Source organism: Nannospalax galili, unplaced genomic scaffold (assembly GCF_000622305.1).
Source record: "Nannospalax galili isolate Female #2095 unplaced genomic scaffold, S.galili_v1.0 scaffold227, whole genome shotgun sequence".
In the NCBI taxonomy this organism is placed as follows: Eukaryota; Metazoa; Chordata; class Mammalia; order Rodentia; family Spalacidae; genus Nannospalax; species Nannospalax galili.
Genome location: NW_008360303.1, coordinates 9,220,442 through 9,242,519, shown reverse-complemented (window position 1 = coordinate 9,242,519; position 22,078 = coordinate 9,220,442). Strand labels below are relative to the sequence as shown.

Sequence of the window (22,078 nt, the reverse complement as noted above, 5' to 3'; positions counted from 1 at the left end):
TTTCTTTCTTTCTTTCTTTCTTTCTTTCTTTCTTTCTTTCTTTCTTTCTTTCTTTCTTTCTTTCTTTCTTTCTTTCTTCTCTTTCCAGGGTTTGACTTTTTTTTCCTGCCTACACTAGCCTGAAACTCATCATCCTCCTGATCTCAACTTCCTGAATGCTGAGATTACAGGTGAGTCTACCACACCTATTTGATCTTTCATCTTTAAAATATCATTACTTCCTTTCACTATTTCTTTTAGGAAACAATTATGAGCCCTGGAAGAATCTTTTTTCACATATGAGTATGTGGAGGCCACAGAGGATCAGGCAAAAGAGAATGGTCTAATTCTAGCCATGGGAATATTTACAGTTAGGCTCACATGGACCCGAGAGAACAGAACTTTGGCTATTTTAAGTGTGCAAGTATTTCAACATATATTCAACTCTTGATGGGCTGTGAGGCTAGATGATACCAAAAGAAATAACACTGAGGTTTAATCTGTATCTGGCTTTGGAAGGTTTGGCAGAAACAGAGCAGACACCACACACTTGCATCTAAGCCACTTCTAATCTCTCAGTAAGACCTGTTCTAAGTGCTCAGAAGCATGTTGGGCTGTGGTATGAGGAAGGCATGAATCACAGAACATAATTTGCCTGGTGGACAACCACATTAGGCCACTAGCCTCCAGAGCATAGGATCTCAAGCTCTATGGCTTGCTCAGAAGGCACTTGGTAAACATTTTCAATGAGTGAGTGAGTGATAATCTGACCACTGACTATCCAGAAATACTACTGATAAACAATCATGGAGGAGCTTACATGCTCTTGCTCTGCAGTGGCATAAGGCATGCTGTGTGCACGGGGCTGCAGGACCCAGACAGAATGGAGAGCCACAGAATGTATCCTATAGGACCCCTTCAAGCCTGCCTAAAGTTTCTTGTGTGGGAATGGGCCAATCTTCTTTTCTGGTCAAGGTCTAGATGGTAAATATCTGTGGCTCTGCAGTCTCAAAGGTCTCCAACTGCTTGGCTCTGCTGTGTTAGCACAAAATCTGCTCTAGACCAAGGCCTAATGAATGAACATGGGCCATGTTCCAGTAAGACATTTATAAAATCAAGCAGGACCCAGATCCAGCCTGAGGACCACAGTTTGCCAATCATCCTCTTGCCAACCCTTCTGATTTTAGATAGGGATATCAAGGAAACAGAAGCCAAATGACTCTTCAAGTACATGTGACTGATTACAAATCCAGGTCTATTAACCATAAACAAAAATTGCAGGCTTTGCTGTCTAAGGAAAACTCGTTCTTCATCAGAATACACAGGTACCACCCCAAAGCAGGAAGCAAGGTTTCTTTTACCTTGAGTCCATAAACATCCATGGATAGTTGAAGGCTTAGCACCCACAGCTCAGTCTTACTACAGCTTTTATCGCTTCCCCTCAATTCCCTCAGCTTAATTCTTCTCAGAAGTGGTGGACAGTCATCCCTTGGATCTGAGGACAATTGGTTCTGATATCCACCCACTACACCTCAGAGGAGGCCAAAATCCAGGAACACTAAAATCACTGATCTGAAATGGTACAGTATTTTAATATAACCTATGGGCATCCAATTGTGTACTTTAAGTCATCTCTAGTTTACTTATAATACTCAATGCAGTGTAAATGTCACATAGTTGCCGCGCTCTATGTAATAGCAACAAGTCTGCAAACATTTTTTTTCCTGGATATTTTCAATCTGTGGTTGGTTGAATCCACAGATGTGGGACCCATGGATACAGAGGGATACAGTCCACCTATGTGTATCTCTAACCGGACTCTTACTTAATTAGGAGCAGCATGAAGTGTCTCTACCAACCTTTGATCTTCCCAGTTAGAAAGTTCTTTGAGTTCACAATCTGATCCATGTCTGAGCGGATGGTCCCTTCTAGGCCCTTTGTCAGCATTCTGCATTCCTCCTTCAAAGCACTTAATCCTTCTGAAACTTGGTGCTGGACCAGGTTGTAAGCCTCCTCTAGGAGCTGCAACAGGGAACAGCACATGAACTGTGACTGAAGAAGTCAGGAGGGGAGGGAGGCAGGCCCATCACCGACTCTAATGACACACACACACAGAACTGAGCACACGTTCAAATTTTCCAAGTTCAATTCTTAGGTCAGTAAGATTGAGCAGCCTCAAAGTAGGCATTTCTTTACTTATGAAAGAATTATTTTAAAACACCACCAAATGCCCTAACAAGAACAGAGAAAGGAATGTTCACTTTGAGTAGCAAGTTGCAGAGAAACATCATTACTTACACCAAACCAGGCCCTCTTCCTGTCATTCCTCCTCCCCTTCATTTTAGGCAGCAGGTCAGTCTGAAGGGTTGGCAGCAGTTCCTCCATCACCAGCTTACTCAGGACCTGCAGAGTAGAAGGGAACCCCAAAGGGCATCTGCTGACAATCGCCACCTAGAGGTATCATGGATGGCATTCCTGTCCTGGGCGTGTGGGGGAGGTGGGGTGGGTGCTGGGGATTGAACCTGTGTCCTCACACAATAAGCACCTATAATCTTGGTTCTGAGGCTACAAGAATCTCAACTAAAACAATTGCAGAGGTGAACATTCTTAAACATTCACAAGAGACATAGGCATCTGCTGACATTCTCCGCAGTTGTTTTCTTAATGAAAAGCACAAATCCCTCAAATTCAACCTCTTCATGTTCAATCTAAAAAGATCTCATGCATTTAGAATGAGAAAAGAGAGTTCTCATTTCTCAGAGAAAAGTAACAGTTAAAGCATCCTTAAACAAAACAGATTTGCGCTTGAACCTGATGGCTTGAATCTAGTCTGTATTTCTAGAACTATCACTGTTTCTCAAGCCTCCTCATATCTGTATCTTCATTTTCCCTATTCCTACTGTCCCCTGAACACTCTTTCCATCCTCTGATGTTTACCCCCAAATGAAGGAGCAGTGTAAAGAGGAGAAACCAACTCCCAGACTATGCCAAGCCCTTGCTGTACTGCAGCTCCATGTCCAGTACTTCTGTCCTGCATTGTTACAACCATGTCCAAGAGAAAGGTGGAGGGGGGTATGATGAGAGATGAAGCCAAAGTGATGGCCATGACTAAAGAAAGTCTTCAAGGTTGTTGACTAAAGCTGCTCCCCCAAGAAGCCCAAGCCTAAAAGGGGTCCTGTCAAGAAGGAAAAGAAGGTGCCCAAAGCGAGAAGGGAAAAGCTGGTGCTGGTAAGAATGGGACTAGCCTGAAGGAAATAGATGCCAAAACAAAGCGGGCACAGATGGCTGAAGGTAAGGCTGATGTCAAGGGAAATGTGTGCATGTTGATAACTGTACTCTGAATATTTTTAAAGTAAGTTTTGTAAAAATGAAGACTTTTTTCTGCATGTGGTGGTATATAAGCCTATAATCCCACTACTCAGGAGGTTGAGGGAGGAAGATGGAGAATTCCAGGTCAGTGTGAGCTATGTGGCAAGGCCTTGCCTTCAAAACAAAACACAAAACTGCAGAACTGTTTACTTGTTTTTAAGCTTATGTTGTTAGCAACAGAATATTTCACTGCAGTTTAAAGGAAGGGGCATGTCATTAATAAAAATTTCCCAAGCTAGATTGCTGTGGGGGACACATTTTTGCTTTGTAGTTTTGAATGGCCATCTCTTGGCTCCCAGGAAAAGGGATTTATTTCAACAGACACACAACCACCTGGGCATAAATGCTATGTATGCAAAAACCAAAATTCCTTTTTATGTTCTCTTCTCCCTCTCTGCTTTCAGTATATAATGTCTTAAATCCAGAGACCCTCCAACTAGTATGCTAGGCCATCTGGACTTTGAGAAAGACCATGAAGATAGCATCCCTCCAAAGCACAGTGCTTCTTTTTTTAGGTTGTAGATCATCAGACGGATGCTTTTGCCATATTCCTGTCATTTTCTGAAAGCCAGAGTTGGCTGGTGAAAACTTGCTCAACATGCTGAATGTTAAATGTCAACCTTCACTCCAAACTGTCCCAAACATTGAATGAAGACACTATTGCATTTTACAATGACTTTCTGATTTCAGTAATCCACTGAAGAAGGGAGTTGGAACTATTGCTAATCAATCTGGACCCTGAGCTGGAGAGATGGCTCAGTGATTAAGAGCACTTTGTTGCTCTTTCAAAGGACCCAGGTTCAGTTCCTAGCACTCACATGGGCGCTAACAATCACCTGTAACTCCAGTCCAGGGGATCTGATGCCCTCTTCTTGGTTTATGACATCATCAATATGGGGACAGTCACAAGACTTGATTGGCATCTTGGACAGTAACATTTTCAAAATGGCAATGATCCCTGTGTGACCTTGCTACCATCTTAATTGAAACAACCACATGGCATAATTCAAAATGGAAATACCTAGGAAATTACTGGTTCCAGTGATACTTAGGGGTTCATGATAACCTAGGAATTCCCTGAACTACAGGCATTGAGTCACATGTTCCAATCCTCTTGCAATTTATTTTTGTTTTTGTTTTCACCTTGGATTATTGATGGGATCATAGAAAGTAGGAGAGTCTAACAGTCTCTATTATCTTGTAATAAGGTTAATGCATTTTTTATGTCAGATTAAGGGAGTAATGCCAGATCTTCATAATGTGAGTTTCCTAGGTTATCGTGAACCCCTAGGTATTGCCAGTACTGGTAATGTCCTGGGTATCGCCATTTTGAATTATGCCATATGATTGTTTCAATTAAGATGGTGGCAAGGTCATAAAGGTCATTGGCATTTTGAAAATGTTACTGTCAAAGATGGCAACCAAGCCATGTGACTGTCCCCATACTGATGATAACATCATCAATATGAAGGTTGTAAACTTCAATTTGATAATGTTTTGCTATGTATTCATTGCTTTTCCATACTTACTGTTTACATGCTTTCAAAACATAAAGCAAGATTTTGGTAGATCACTCTCTCAACTACATAAGGTAAAATGGATTTTTTAAAAAACTGTTTTGTGTTTTCTATAAGGTTTATCTGGGAACTTATAAAGCCACAGAGTGTACACAGGTAATATTAATTCATTATATTCTTCTCACAATTGGGCTTGTTGTTTTCATTGAAGGAGGGAAAAGCAGGGTCATTGGACCTTCACCTGAGCCACTCTTCCCAGTCAACTGTATGTAATTTTGCCCTAATCATATATGGTCTTCTGGATTTGGAAAGGACTATAGTATATAATCTGGGAGAGGCTAAGAAGAGAAGGCTTGATCCATGAGGTTATAGAAAAGTCAATATCCATGCTGGGTAAAGACTTTCCAGTGTAAGTACCCTCATGTCACCCACACACCTCAGTAACTCCTCATTCATATCTGTAAGTAAACTCAGTAAATTCATTGGTTCCCTAGGGTGAACTGTAATTTAATTAAAAATTTAGTTTGACACTACAGCCTTAGAAAAAGGGGGTAAACATTGCTTAGTATCCCCAGGAAGAGAAATTTCACAACAGATGGAAAGTTTATTTGTTAATATTATTATGTCTCATGGTATTAAGAAAGGAAAAGTGAAAGAAGATGCTAGATGGATATGGGAATGGAGATATTTTATTAAGAAGGATTTATGTATAAAGATCATGATGGCTGGATATTTCCAGAATAAAAAGAAAAGGAAAACGTCTAGGCAAGTGATGAAGGTCTGAGTAGGTTTATTACACTATATAAAGGATGAGACAAAAATAATATACACATAATCTTAAAATTTCTAGGGTCATAGTTCAATCAACTAGTTCAAGGAACAAAATATATGTCTAGTCAAGGTTTATCTGATAATGCTTAGTTTTTACCCAATCTTTATGTACATAGCACATGGTATTTAAAAGTACCACACTGGTAGAACTAACCTTCTTGGGTGTTTAATAGCCATACTTTGAGGCCTATATTAATCTGGTCAGAGGGATTTAAAGTGACAATTTTTTGTTCCTTGCCCTCCAAGGTCGACTAAGTTCCAGGGGACTATGGAGCATCTCTTGAAATGTCTTGAAACGGTGGTGAGTCACCTCTCCTCTTGTTCAGGGAGGCCATGGAGACCCTATCAGATGGACTTGAACCAGTGTCCAGTCTGTGAAGAGGAAGGTCAATACAGAGGAAACGTTTTGGTCGAGTAGGACCTTTGACTTAGCCTCACATAGACAGACCTGGTAAAAGAAAGGCCTAAGGAGCTGGAGGCTCCTCCCAAGTTCATGTGACTCCTGAAGAACAGATTCTCGACTGACCTTAAGAGGGAAAATAAATTGGTTTATTTGGGCCAACTACATGGTCTTAAATACCCAACAGGAAAGTATAACTAAAGATTAAAATGATTAGAATATTTCCTTAAGAGTCCAAAGGATTATACTTCCCAGACATTAGGCTTAAGTTCATATAAGATGTTATTTAGACAATTTCTCTCTAATTATCTTATTCTTGATAAGAAAATGCTGCTCAAGAGTAAGACTTCAAATCCTGGCCTAATCAACTCTACAGTCCTTACCTGTAGCCAAAAGGAAAAACCCACTATTGTTCCAGGCTAAAAAAATTTAATGGTGGCTAAATTTGTTTGCTCTCCCTGTCTAGAGGCCATTTAGGAGGAAACTCACACTGATTCTAGTCACTCCATGTTCTGACCTTTCCTGGTTCCCTGTCTAGAACTTGTAATGCTAACTACTCTTGCCTTTACATCTCCCAGGCACTGGTCAAGGACTTTTTTTCTCCCTACAGCTAACAGTTATGCAATTTGGGGTCTTTTAGATAGATCCACTGAAGGGGTACCCCAGTTGCCACACCCTGTACCCCTATTCAGCATGAAGAAGCCGGAGTGGTCTGCACTGATTCCCTAACTGACAATTTGGGTAACCCCTTCATAGGGTCATGTGAAAAGAAGAGGAGGTAGAAATTAGCTAGGAAGTTAGGGTAAAAAGACCCTCCCCCGCCAAAATAAATGGCCAGTTTGTTTAGTGGTTAACAGCCGAAACGTCCTTGGGCCTCTTAGCAGCCTGGTCTGTTTCAAAGTCCAGAAATGTCAAAAGTATTTGAGAGCTCTTGTTTAATCCTTAAAAGTTTAAAGGTTACCTTGGGGGTGGGGGGGTATATTAGATAACAGAGAGGAAGAGCGGGAACACTTCAACCTTGACCCAGGTCTCTCAAGGGCCTAAAGAAGTCCTGCCGTCATCCTTGTCCCCCTCCTTGTGGGAACAGACACTGCAGGTTCTGCTGCCTTGGATGCCACCACCCTAGCCATGGGCAATAAAAATTTTTAGGCTTCTAAGCTCTCAGATAGACAGAGACATCTTGGACATCTACAGGACTCCACCAAGCAGTTGTAGAGACAGGCTGACACCCTAGCTGGACCTACTGTTCCTAAAGGAAGGTGGCTCATACATGGCCTTAGGTGAGGCTTGCTGTTTTTACGTCAATAATTTGGGTGTAATTGAGTTTTGCTGGGCCTTTGGTTAATACCCCTCCTAGCCTTTATGATGGGCCCATGCCTCCTAAATTATCTAACTGGATATATCGAGGCATCTAAATGCCATCAAAATTATGGTTCTAAGGACCAAATATGAGCCACTAAATCAGAACAAGTCAATGATTTGACTCATGTCGCAGAGCCAGTAGGCAATGTAATAGCCCAAGCTCCTCCATTTTGTGTAAGACATCTTGGTGAACCTACCCTGGCCTGGGGCCAGAAGTTCCAGGAAGAGCTTAGGAAATACACCCATATAATCCTGGTGTTAGAGCAGCAAATAGCCCGTAAGATTAACTAGTCAAGACTATGAAATCTCTAGTCTGTTGAAAGACCCACCTTTCCAGTTCCACTGGTCAATCATCTGGTCATAGGACCACCCCTAGGAAGGCAGGTTCACCTTAAGTTATGCTAAATAGATGCGCAGAATAGCTGGTGCATTAATGAGATAGTGAATTTTTCCTGCCTGGAATCCCGCCTCCTAGCGCAGAATTTCTGGACCAGCCACAGTCATGTAAGTCTCTATAAGGCTTCCCGCTTTTCTGGATTCTTTGTTTTCTTTAGGGCTTTGGGCTTCCCTTAGCATCTTGCATATCTTTACTTTCCCTAAAGCTTCCTTCTCCCAGTCATGTGGCTGCCAGTCAGCCACATGTCTGACCTCCATGCAGGCTCTAAACCTGCATGGCTTCATGGCTTTCTTTTCTCCCCACTATTTTCCTCCTCAGGGAAGCTGCCAGGATTACCAGTTTGCCTATCACCCCTCCCTCCCCCAAGCATTTTTCTTTAAAATTCTAATAAAATTGTAAAACTTTAAAAAAAATTTAAAGTCTTTATAAATAATAAATAAATAAATAAAACAAATCTGGACCCTTTTGGGAAAATAAGCAGATTACAAACAACAGTAAATACTTTGAAACAATTTGACATCTGTAGAGTAGGCAAAATTAAGGGGGCATTAAAAGTTTCCAGAGTGTTTGTGTAATCATCCCCAAATCTCCTAAAATGTGTGCTGACCAGTGAAAATGTTTCCTTGTTCTGAGTAGTGTTACACACACCCACTCTTTTTTTTCACTTTGCATAGAACAATGGGTTTATTAGCCATTCAAATAGAGAATTTACACAGTCATTACAATTATGACATTTTATATATGTGTGCTTCTCCCCCACCTTCCCTCACAGGATGTGGTGGGAGCATTCAGCATGAGTGTGCCCACAAGGCTGCTGATCCAGCTTGATCTTCTTTGCCTTGGCTCCACACTGTCACTTGGAGAACAGCAAAAGGGGCCTAGAAACACCGAGACAATGATGAGACCAGTAGAAAGACCCTTGGATTACGGGGGATGTTGAAAGGTTTCCAAACCCTCTGAAGAGAGTTGACAAAGGTCTGTGTAAAAAAAAGTTATTTCTTAATTCTGCCTTTTGGTTATGAACTTAAAGTCCCTAAGCTGCAAAATCTAGAGTCAGATGGTTATTTGAATACACTGTCAGCTGTGGCACCAATTCTCATTTAGTACAACTGGTGTCTTGTTTCTTTTTTTGGTTTCCTTTTCTGGCATTGGGATGGAAACAAAACATGTAATGAACTATATAGGAAGTGAAAATGGCCTGGATGATGGTTATATTATCCCAGAATGTATTTTTCTCACCTCGGCATGTACTGCAATTACTTGTTATTTGTATAGAATCTAGACTGCATGAAAATAGTGAGATTCTACTGTTTTTAATAAATTACATATATGTGTCTTACTCAAATTATTTGGACTAAATAAAACGTTCTTGGTGTCTACACATGGTCACAGTCCACAAAATGACACATTTCTCAATGTTAACATTAGTTATAATTTTTTCTGACCAGTATTAGTATAGCGTCATTTCAAAATTCTACTGTTGTTTTTTTCTCCCTCTGGCCAGTTCCATCCTTTTTCAAATCTGATCTATTTAATATCAAACTGAACCTCAGTAGCCAAGCTGCAGCCTGTGACTATGTGGTATGAAGGCAATACCCCCTATGAACATGTATAGATTCATCTAGTACCTACTTTTCCACCACAGAAGAATCAAATGAAGCTGGGTTACTGTGCCAGCATGCACTAGAATCAACAGAACACAGTCTGTGTACTTACTATCTGATCTTGGGTAAATCAACTAATTTTTTTACAAGCTGTTTTTTGGTATTCTTTTCTGACAGTGCTGATATTTCAGTCTTCATATGTACTCTCTTTAGGGAGGCAAGCTGGTTGCCAGTAACGTTTTCAGCAATGCTCACTGCTCAAAGGATAGTGATTCCTCATTCAGCTCAGACTTCCGATGGCTTTTGAATCCATCCTCGCAACTTCTACTGTTCTCTTTTCTCTTCACCTCCCATTCTTCCACCTCAAGTAACCTTGACTGTATATTATAGTTGGAAAGGGAGACCAGCTCACAGAGCTAGTTTGTTTGTCTCTTGTCTGATTTTTCTTTTGTGTACCTGGAATGACCTGGTATTTCACTGAAGGCTAAATTTAGTCATGTGAAATAAGTTTAACCAGGCAAAAATAATACTTAAGTTTTCCCATTCTTGAACTTGCTTTGCTTAGCCTTTCTGTATAAAATTAAACATATTTGGGGGGCAGAGGCTGCCAGATCTCTCTGTGACAGACAGTGAGGCCAGCCTGATCTACACAGCTGACTTCCAGGCAGGGCAGCCAGGTTCACATAGAAAGACCCTGCCTAAAAAAATAACAGTAATAATATTTTTAAGATGATGGAGTAGGCTATGATAGTAATATATCTATATATCCTGTATCCACTTGAAATTCCAGCACTTGAAAACCTGAGGCAGGAGAACAGAAATTTTAAAGCCAGCTTGGGCTACATAGTTGAGAACCTGTCTCAAAAAAAATCACAGGCTGGTGATGTTGATCAATGTTAGAATGCATGTCTAACATGTGCAAGGCCCTGGTTCAATCCTTAGCACAGCAAATTATTACTGACTGCAGTCATGGATCAATTAATTGCAGGGGGCAAGGAAGAACTTAATTAAACCAGTATGAACATCATGGTCTTCCACAGCCAGTGGTTCTAGTTTTCTGCACCGAGGCCCAGTCACATGCCAGGAAAAACATTGGCCTTACAGTTAAACTTCTCAGAATGACAGGAGGTCAGCTAAATCCCCTTAGAACTCTAAGAAGGAACTATAAAAAGGTATTTTAGCTGGGCGTGGTGGCGCATGCCTTTAATCCCAGCACTTGGGAGGCAGAGGAAGGTGGATTGCTGTGAGTTTGAGGCCAGCCTGGTCTACAGGCCTGTCGAGACTGCCTGAGTGCAGCCACACCCTGGGCCTATGAGTTCCGGAGCACTTCCGCAGCCTGACCTAGAGTCGGCCCACCTGTCTGGTCACTTTCGTTTCTCGCCAAGATGGCGCCCGGCACAGGTCAAGGGGGCGGGATGGGAAAACTCATTGCCGACATACGATTGGCTCCACCTGGCCCTGCCTCATTCCTGGCATACAGAGGAAGTGGCCCCTCAGCCCATAGGTCCACAACACCAGAAGCAACTGTCACTCATGGCTCAAACTTCCCGCCATGAGACTTTGCCTTTAAATACGTGTGCCTGCTGCAATAAAGCGTGTTTCTGCTCTGACTCGGCACCCTTCAGAACCCGACGGCTGGCTCTGAGGATCTCTCTTTTTCCCTCCCCGGGTGTCAGAACCCGACGGCTGGCTCTGAGGATCTCTCTTTTTCCCTCCCCGGGTGTCAGAACCCGACGGCTGGCTCTGAGGATCTCTCTTTTTCCCTCCCCGGGTGTCAGAACCCGACATCTGGTGACCCCGACGTGATTCTTTGCTAATTCTTCGCTGACGGGCCAATCGGTCTGCGGGTGAGTGACCCCCATAGGATATGGGGAAGGCCAATTCTAAGTTAAATTCTTCTCTTGAGGCATTAAGGCTGCTGCTTAAGAGTCACGGCCTCAGTCTGTCAGACCAACAAGCAACCCAGGCCTGGGATTACATTAATGAGACAGCACCCTTGGTTGCCACTAGAAATCTCTTTGACTGGGAGACCTGGGACAGGGTAGAGAGACTCGTGAAAAGGTCCCAGATAGAAAAGGGTAAGATCCCACCCCTGGGAGTTCTCCCCACGATCTCAGCCCTCAAGGGCTGTTTCCCTCCTCGGCCCCCGCCCCCGATAAGAGGGGGTGCTGCTCTGAGTTTCCTAAGTTAGTTACCCCACCCCCCCCGTCCTGGTAAGGAGGCCACACTAAAAAAGGAGGACCCATCAAAGGCCATGCAGAGGAAGGAGAGCCCACCGACCTCTCAGGGAAACCTTTATCCCTCCTTAGATCCCTTTGAGGTGGCCCCCTGTCCCTCTAAAACCCCTGTTAAAAAGGAGATGGAAGATAGCCAAAATTCCCCACTAGGGGCGATGGCACCACGTGATTATGGTAGTGAGGGAAAGTACCCCTTCAAGGAACCCCAATTATATCCCATCAACGTTAACCCAGGGGGGCACCACCCAGCTATCTTGTATCCCCGGGAGGCCTCAGACCTTAAGGAATTAAAGAAAGCCATCGCAGAAGATGGCCCCAGGTCCCCTTGGGTAGAGACTTTGTTGCAAGGCTTGGTTTACCAGCCATGCACTGCCCAGGACTGGACGGATCTTGCTAGAGCTGTCCTTCCTAGCCCTCTCTTTATTAAATGGTCAGCTTTATATAAAGAGGAATGTAGACAACAGGCAGAGACTAACCGGGCCACCAATCTTCCAGTACCCATTACCTTCAGCATGCTGACAGGAAGTACTGATGCCTATGCCACAGGGGTCCACCAGGCCGCCATTCCCCCTCCATATCCTGACCAAGTTAGGGCTCTAGGCCTGCTGGCGTGGCAAAAGCTAGACTCTGGTCCCACAGAGCCTGCAGTTTGTGGGATATACCAAAAGGTGGGGGAGCCCCTTCATGAGTTTGTAGATAAAGTTGAAAAGAGCCTTAAGAGAAAGTTTCCCCTGGGCCGCTGCGGGACCAGTTTGTTAACATGCTCATATGGGACGGCATGGATACGGATCACCGCATGGCATGTGCTGGGCTTAAGGACTGCTCCATCAGCCGATGGATAGTCACCTCTAAAGATGTGGGGACAAAAGCAGGGCAGACCCAGGCCATGTCAGCCCTCCTCCAGGCCCAGATGCAGGCCCTCACACAGGCGCTAAAGGACGCCTTCCATAGGGAGGAACCTGCTGACCCACAGGAAAAGGGACGATGTTTCAATTGCAGCCAGACAGGGCATTTCCGCCGGCAATGCCCTAACCCATGTCCCAGGGACAACCCCAGACCTGCCCAGGATATCCCCTGCACTCCGTACCCAAAATGCAATAAAGGTTTCCATTGGGCCAAAGATTGCAGGTCAAAATATAATATACGGGGAGAGTCTTTAAACTCCTCGAGGGGCGGCCCCCAGCCCCATTAAACAAGTGGAAGAGACATGTGCAAGCCCACTGGACAGTTCCTCTCATCCCTGGGCTGAGGCCCAAGATGACTTTAACCATTGGGAGTAAAACCTTTAAATTTCTCATTGATACTGGTGCGGATCGCACAGTAATTAGAAAAGAAGTTCTGCATTCCTGGCAGCTGGTGCCTGGCCCATCCTTACTGGGCATGGGCGCACAATCCACATTGTGGGAAATGGCCACATGGCTGCCCTGGATTGATCCCAATGGAAGTCGTGGAGAGGTGCGTCCTCTTGTGGTCTCTGGCTTAACTGCCAATCTTTTAGGACAGGACATCTTGGGAGAAGCTGAGGCCTTTATTACCACTGACCATAAAGCCTCCTACAATGACCTCCTCGACACTGAGGAATTAGAACAACAATTTGGGGATGAGAGGGCCGCTCATTCTAATTACAGGGATGACCCCTACTTTGAACATCTTAGAAACAGGCACCCCCGGGTGCACCCCCAATCCTAAGGGCCACTGCTCAGCCTCCATCGTTCCCAATTACTTGGATCTCAGGAGACCCTGTATGGGTTGAGCAGTGGCCTCTACCCTCTAACAAACTACAACAACTCCATCAGTTGGTTCAGGGCCAATTAGATCTCAGACATATTAAACCTTCTACTAGACCCTGGAACTCACCTGTTTTTGTTATAAGAAAAAGCAATGGGACCTGGAGACTCCTCCAGGACTTGAGGGAGATCAATAAAAGAATGGCCCCTATGGGCAACCCCCCCCCAGAGGGGAATGCCCTGGATCCCCGCTATCCCCTCCTCCTTCACCCTGGCCGCCATAGATATTAAGGACTGTTTTTTCTCAATACCTCTACACCCAAAAGACACAGAAAAATTTGCCTTCTCAGTGCCCTCATTAAACTTCAGAGGGCCAGACTTGAGGTTTGAATGGTCCGTTTTGCCACAGGGCATGGCTAACAGCCCTGCCATTTCTCAGTATTATTTGAGCCATACCTTTGCCTCTATGATAAAGAGGCCAGATGTTCTATTTTATATTTATATGGATGATATAATCTTGGGGAGTCCGAATCCCAATGACCTCCATGGCCTAATTCCTGAATGTATAGCCCTATTACAGGACCATAATTTCAACATGGCCCCGGACAAAATCCAAACTGTCCTGCCACTAAAGATATTGGGAGCCTCTCTCTCACTTGATACTGTGTCACCTAGCAAGCCACAACTTACCACTCAGGATACCTTCAACCTCCCTCAGCTTCAAAAGCTACTTGGAGAGATCAATTGGCTTAGACCTTGGATTCCTATATCTACTGAGGAATTAATTCCCTTGTTTGACCTCTTGCGAGGCCTTGACTTAACCTCCAGGGTAAAGTTACCACCCCAGTGCCTACAAATTCTAGCTAAAATCCAGCAATCCATAAATGAGGACACTCTAAAAAGATTTGATCCTGACGACCCCGGTATGATCCTGGTTTGTGGAGGAGGGTGGGCCCACAGCTTCCTGCCAGCCAACTGGACAGGCCTTTGTCCCCTTGCCATCTTGTTTCCGGACATAGACATTATACCGGGCGGTGAGCCCCTCCCTATTCCTTCCTTTGATTATATAGGAGGTAGGAGCAAAAGAGCAATTCAAATGATCCCCCTATTGGTGGGCTTAGGAATAACTGCAGGAATAACCAGAGGGACCGCAGGGTTCGGAGTGGCCACTCATATGCACAGGAAACTCTCCCTACAATTAATCCATGATGTACAACTTCTCTCTGATACCATCCTAGACATCCAAAAACAGTTAGATTCCCAGGCTGAGGTGGTCTCACAAAATAGGAGGGGACTAGACTTACTAACTGCCTAAAAGGGAGGGATATGCTTATTTTTACAGGAAAAATGCTGCTTTTATGCCAACAAGTCTGGAATCGTCCAAGATAAAATTGAAAAACTCCAGGAATATCTAGAAAAAAGAAGACGAGAGCTCCAGGAAAGTCCACTCTGGACCAGCCTACATGGCTTTTTATCCTATCTCCTCCCCCTACTTGGCCCTGTCTCTGTGTTCCTCCTTGTCCTCACTGTCAGACCTTGTATATTCAATAAGTTTATGGGGTTTGTTCACCAGAGAATAGAGGCAATCAACCTACACCAGGTGGAGATACATTATCAGGGATTAGCCCAGTCGGCCAATGAGCCATATGAACCTTCCCTCCAGGAACTCTGTCAAGAGGCCCTGGCCCTCGAGTGTCTTGACTCCAATGACGGGTAAGATCCCTCACAGGCTGATGAACCTAAGACAGGGGCCATGAAAGACTATCATGGTTACCCGAGGATGGGCAATTTCAAAACCTGAGGAGGGACAACCTAAGACAGGACTTGAGACCCAGTCTTTCAGCTGAGCCCCATGTTACTCAATGATGGGTAAGATCTCCAGATGGAGACAACCTAAGATAGAAAACATAGCTAATATAAAAACAAAAGGGGGAGATGTCGGGATTGCCTGAGTGCAGCCACACCCTGGGCCCATGAGTTCCGGAGCACTTCCGCAGCCTGACCTAGAGTCGGCCCACCTGTCAGGTCACTTTCGATTCTCACCAAGATGGTACCCGGCACAGGTCAAGGGGGAGGGATGGGGAAACTCATCCCCGACATAGGATTGGCTCCACCTGGCCCTGCCTCATTCCTGGCGTACAGAGGGAATGGCCCCTCAGCCCATAGGTCCGTGACACCAGAAGCAACTGTCACTCACGGCTCAAACTTCCCGCCGTGAGACTTTGCCTTTAAATACGTGTGCCCTCTGCAATAAAGCGTGTTCCTGCTCTGACTCGGCACCCAGCTCTGTGTGTTCCTTTTGAGCTGCGCACTCACCATCCCGCTCAGCCCTGAGGGGAGAAGCAGATTATCAGCTGGCTCCGAGGATCTCTCTTTTTCCCTCCCTGCCTGTCGGAACCCGACATCTGGTGACCCCGACGTGATTCTTCGCTAATTCTTCGCTGACGGGCCAATCGGTCTGCGGGTGAGTGACCCCCATAAGATATGGGGAAGGCCAATTCTAAGTTAGATTCTTCTCTTGAAGCGTTAAGGCTGCTGCTTAAGAGTTGCGGCCTCAGTCTGTCAGACCAACAAGCAACCCAGGCCTGGGATTACATTAATGAGACAGCACCCTGGGTTGCCGCTAGCAATCTCTTTGACTGGGAGACCTGGGACAGGGTAGAGAGACTCGTGAAAAGGTCCCAGATAGAAAAGGGTAAGATCTCACCCCTGGGAGTTCTCCCCACGATCTCAGCCCTCAAGGGCTGTTTCCCTCCTCGGCCCCCCCTAAGAGGGGGGGGCTGCTCTGCGTTTCCTAAGTTAGTTACCCCCTATCCTGATAAGGAAGCCGCACAACAGAAGGAGGACCCACCAAAGGCCATGCAGAGGAAGGAGAGCCCACCGACCTCTCAGGGAAACCTTTATCCCTCCTTAGATCCCTTTGAGGTGGCCCCCTGTCCCTCTAAAACCCCTGTTAAAAAGGAGATGGAAGATAGCCAAAATTCCCCACTAGGGGCGATGGCACCACGTGATTATGGTAGTGAGGGAAAGTACCCCTTCAAGGAACCCCAATTATATCCCATCAACGTTAACCCAGGGGGGCACCACCCAGCTATCTTGTATCCCCGGGAGGCCTCAGACCTTAAGGAATTAAAGAAAGCCATCGCAGAAGATGGCCCCAGGTCCCCTTGGGTAGAGACTTTGTTGCAAGGCTTGGTTTACCAGCCATGCACTGCCCAGGACTGGACGGATCTTGCTAGAGCTGTCCTTCCTAGCCCTCTCTTTATTAAATGGTCAGCTTTATATAAAGAGGAATGTAGACAACAGGCAGAGACTAACCGGGCCACCAATCTTCCAGTACCCATTACCTTCAGCATGCTGACAGGAAGTACTGATGCCTATGCCACAGGGGTCCACCAGGCCGCCATTCCCCCTCCATATCCTGACCAAGTTAGGGCTCTAGGCCTGCTGGCGTGGCAAAAGCTAGACTCTGGTCCCACAGAGCCTGCAGTTTGTGGGATATACCAAAAGGTGGGGGAGCCCCTTCATGAGTTTGTAGATAAAGTTGAAAAGAGCCTTAAGAGAAAGTTTCCCCTGGGCCGCTGCGGGACCAGTTTGTTAACATGCTCATATGGGACGGCATGGATACGGATCACCGCATGGCATGTGCTGGGCTTAAGGACTGCTCCATCAGCCGATGGATAGTCACCTCTAAAGATGTGGGGACAAAAGCAGGGCAGACCCAGGCCATGTCAGCCCTCCTCCAGGCCCAGATGCAGGCCCTCACACAGGCGCTAAAGGACGCCTTCCATAGGGAGGAACCTGCTGACCCACAGGAAAAGGGACGATGTTTCAATTGCAGCCAGACAGGGCATTTCCGCCGGCAATGCCCTAACCCATGTCCCAGGGACAACCCCAGACCTGCCCAGGATATCCCCTGCACTCCGTACCCAAAATGCAATAAAGGTTTCCATTGGGCCAAAGATTGCAGGTCAAAATATAATATACGGGGAGAGTCTTTAAACTCCTCGAGGGGCGGCCCCCAGCCCCATTAAACAAGTGGAAGAGACATGTGCAAGCCCACTGGACAGTTCCTCTCATCCCTGGGCTGAGGCCCAAGATGACTTTAACCATTGGGAGTAAAACCTTTAAATTTCTCATTGATACTGGTGCGGATCGCACAGTAATTAGAAAAGAAGTTCTGCATTCCTGGCAGCTGGTGCCTGGCCCATCCTTACTGGGCATGGGCGCACAATCCACATTGTGGGAAATGGCCACATGGCTGCCCTGGATTGATCCCAATGGAAGTCGTGGAGAGGTGCGTCCTCTTGTGGTCTCTGGCTTAACTGCCAATCTTTTAGGACAGGACATCTTGGGAGAAGCTGAGGCCTTTATTACCACTGACCATAAAGCCTCCTACAATGACCTCCTCGACACTGAGGAATTAGAACAACAATTTGGGGATGAGAGGGCCGCTCATTCTAATTACAGGGATGACCCCTACTTTGAACATCTTAGAAACAGGCACCCCCGGGTGCACCCCCAATCCTAAGGGCCACTGCTCAGCCTCCATCGTTCCCAATTACTTGGATCTCAGGAGACCCTGTATGGGTTGAGCAGTGGCCTCTACCCTCTAACAAACTACAACAACTCCATCAGTTGGTTCAGGGCCAATTAGATCTCAGACATATTAAACCTTCTACTAGACCCTGGAACTCACCTGTTTTTGTTATAAGAAAAAGCAATGGGACCTGGAGACTCCTCCAGGACTTGAGGGAGATCAATAAAAGAATGGCCCCTATGGGCAACCCCCCCCCAGAGGGGAATGCCCTGGATCCCCGCTATCCCTAAATTATACTTAATCCCAGCACTTGGGAGGCAGAGGCAGGAGGATCTCTGTTGAGTTCAAGGTCAGCCTGGTCTACACAGTGAGTTCCAGGCCAGCTGGGGCTACAGGGAGACCTTGTCTCAAAACATCCCTTCCAACAACAACAAACAAAACATAAAAACAAAAAGCAGAGATAGCAATGTGTTTTAATTCAAACTTATTTGATTCCTGAATTACTTGCATTATACCCTGAATGAGTAAATGTTAATTACTAACCATCAAGAAAATAGCTCTTTCTGGTTCTATAGATCTGACAACCTCTCTCAGACATTTGAGTTAGCTTACTTATTAAGAATGAAAGTTCCCAATATTTCAACATCTTTCCTGAGCTGCAGGAACTGGAAGCAGCTGAATTCACTGAAGGAAAATATAGAAATCCTTACAGGACTGCTGTCATAAATTACAGGATCAGGAAAGAGCAAAACAATACAAAAGACTGTAGTCTCACAATTTCCTACTGCCATCACAGAAAATAGGTAATCTGTATAAATGGTGTTAGCAATAACTGTTACACTAATAAATAACACCCAGTGGCTCCAATCTCCTTAAGCAAAGGCTATAATTACAACTTTGTCAAACTGTCTATGGTATATTATATGGACATCTGGTTAAATGAAGAAATAATAAAATCACAACATCCCCTCAAGAGATGCACCTGTGCACTACCAGGAGTCTTTAAAATACTTATGTGTTTGGTTTGGTTTTTTGTTTTGTTTTGTTGTGTTATCTGAGACTGTCCTCCTACACAACCAAGCTGACCTTGAACTCACAATCCTCCTGCCTCAGCCTCCCAAGTACTGGGATTACAGATATGTGCCACCACGTTATACATATGTGCTAAAATGTTTGTATGTTTTGACTCAATGTATTTACTAGAAATTTACTCAAAAGACAAAAATTTGTCCTCTAAGTGTTTGGTTATAGGGACTGCTTGGTATAGCAGCACCTTGGGCCTGTGAGTTCCGAGACACTTCCACAGCCTGACCTAGAGTCGGCCCGCCTGTCTGGTCACTTTCGATTCTTGCCAAGATGGCGCCCGGCACAGGTCGGAGGGGAGGGACAAAGAGACCTATCATCAGTATAGGATTGGCTCTACCTGGTCCTTCCTCATTCTTGGCACGCAGTAGGAGTGACCTCTCAACTACTAGGTTGACAACTCAGGAGGTACCAGCCAGTCATGGTTGGGACTTCCCGCCTTACAATTTTGCCTTTAAATATCCACGCTTGCTACAATAAAGTGTGTTCCTGCTCTGACTCGGCACCCGGCTCTGTGTGTTTCTTTTGAGCTGCGTACTCATCATCCCACTCAGCCCCAAAGGGAAACGGATTATCGGCTGGTTCCACATGTCGGAACCCAACATCTGGTGACCCCGATGTGATACTTCGCTAATTCTTCGCTGACGGGCCAATCGGTCTGCGGGTGAGTGACCCCCGTAAGATATGGGGAAGGCCAATTCTAAGTTAGATTCTTCTCTTGAGGCGTTAAGGCTGCTGCTTAAGAGTTGCGGCCTCAGTCTGTCAGACCAACAAGCAACCCAGGCCTGGGATTACATTAATGAGACAGCACCCTGGGTTGCCACTAGCAATCTCTTTGACTGGGAGACCTGGGACAGGGTAGAGAGACTCGTCTAAAGGTCCCAGATAGAGAAGGGTAAGATCCCACCCCTGGGAGTTCTCCCCACGATCTCAGCCCTCAAGGGCTGTTTCCCTCCTCGGCCCCCGCCCCCGATAAGAGGGGGTGCTGCTCTGAGTTTCCTAAGTTAGTTACCCCCCGTCCTGATAAGGAAGCCACACAAAAAAGGAGGACCCACCAAAGGCCATGCAGAGGAAGGAGAGTCCACCGACCTCTCAGGGAAACCTTTATCCCTCCTCAGATCCCTTTGAGGCGGCCTCCTGGCCCTTTAAACCCCCTGTTAAAAAGGAGATGGAGGATAGCCAAAATTCCCCCCTAGGGGCAACGGCACCACCTGATTATGGTAGTGAGGGAAAGTATCCCTTCGAGAAACCCCAATTATATCCCATCAACATTAACGGGGGGGGGGCACTGCCCAGCTATCTGGTATCCCTGGGAGGCCTCAGACCTTAAGGAATTAAAGAAAGCCATTGCGGAAGATGGTCTCGGGTCCCCTTGGGTAGAGACTTTGTTGCAAGGCTTGGTTTACCAGCCATGCACTGCCCGGGACTGGACGGATCTTGCTAGAGCTGTCCTTCCTAGCCCTCTCTTTATTAAATGGTCAGCTTTATATAAAGAAAAATGTAGACAGCAGGCAGAGACTAACCGGGCCGCCAATCCTCCAGTACCCATTACCTTCAGCATGCTGACAGGAAGTACTGATGCCTATGCCACAGGGGTCCAGCAGGCCGCCATTCCCCCTCCATATCCTGACCAAGTTAGGGCTCTAGGCCTGCTGGCGTGGCAAAAGCTAGACTCTGGTCCCACAGAGCCTGCAGTTTGTGGGATATACCAAAAGGTGGGGGAGCCCCTTCATGAGTTTGTAGATAAAGTTGAAAAGAGCCTTAAGAGAAAGTTTCCCCTGGGCCGCTGCGGGACCAGTTTGTTAACATGCTCATATGGGACGGCATGGATACGGATCACCGCATGGCATGTGCTGGGCTTAAGGACTGCTCCATCAGCCGATGGATAGTCACCTCTAAAGATGTGGGGACAAAAGCAGGGCAGACCCAGGCCATGTCAGCCCTCCTCCAGGCCCAGATGCAGGCCCTCACACAGGCGCTAAAGGACGCCTTCCATAGGGAGGAACCTGCTGACCCACAGGAAAAGGGACGATGTTTCAATTGCAGCCAGACAGGGCATTTCCGCCGGCAATGCCCTAACCCATGTCCCAGGGACAACCCCAGACCTGCCCAGGATATCCCCTGCACTCCGTACCCAAAATGCAATAAAGGTTTCCATTGGGCCAAAGATTGCAGGTCAAAATATAATATACGGGGAGAGTCTTTAAACTCCTCGAGGGGCGGCCCCCAGCCCCATTAAACAAGTGGAAGAGACATGTGCAAGCCCACTGGACAGTTCCTCTCATCCCTGGGCTGAGGCCCAAGATGACTTTAACCATTGGGAGTAAAACCTTTAAATTTCTCATTGATACTGGTGCGGATCGCACAGTAATTAGAAAAGAAGTTCTGCATTCCTGGCAGCTGGTGCCTGGCCCATCCTTACTGGGCATGGGCGCACAATCCACATTGTGGGAAATGGCCACATGGCTGCCCTGGATTGATCCCAATGGAAGTCGTGGAGAGGTGCGTCCTCTTGTGGTCTCTGGCTTAACTGCCAATCTTTTAGGACAGGACATCTTGGGAGAAGCTGAGGCCTTTATTACCACTGACCATAAAGCCTCCTACAATGACCTCCTCGACACTGAGGAATTAGAACAACAATTTGGGGATGAGAGGGCCGCTCATTCTAATTACAGGGATGACCCCTACTTTGAACATCTTAGAAACAGGCACCCCCGGGTGCACCCCCAATCCTAAGGGCCACTGCTCAGCCTCCATCGTTCCCAATTACTTGGATCTCAGGAGACCCTGTATGGGTTGAGCAGTGGCCTCTACCCTCTAACAAACTACAACAACTCCATCAGTTGGTTCAGGGCCAATTAGATCTCAGACATATTAAACCTTCTACTAGACCCTGGAACTCACCTGTTTTTGTTATAAGAAAAAGCAATGGGACCTGGAGACTCCTCCAGGACTTGAGGGAGATCAATAAAAGAATGGCCCCTATGGGCAACCCCCCCCCAGAGGGGAATGCCCTGGATCCCCGCTATCCC

At 46.0% G+C, this 22,078-nt stretch overlaps 1 protein-coding gene across 1 annotated transcript in view; it reads right to left on the bottom strand.

The window, feature by feature from the left end:
* Positions 1-22,078, bottom strand: part of Niban1 (niban apoptosis regulator 1) — a 196,214-nt gene that overhangs the window by 23,798 nt on the left and 150,338 nt on the right. The window contains exons 7-8 of the mRNA XM_008824280.3: positions 2,278-2,382; positions 1,839-2,001 (exon numbers count right to left, since the gene is read on the bottom strand). Coding sequence (XP_008822502.1) covers positions 1,839-2,001; positions 2,278-2,382 — 268 coding nt within the window. The remainder of the gene's footprint in view (positions 1-1,838; positions 2,002-2,277; positions 2,383-22,078) is intronic.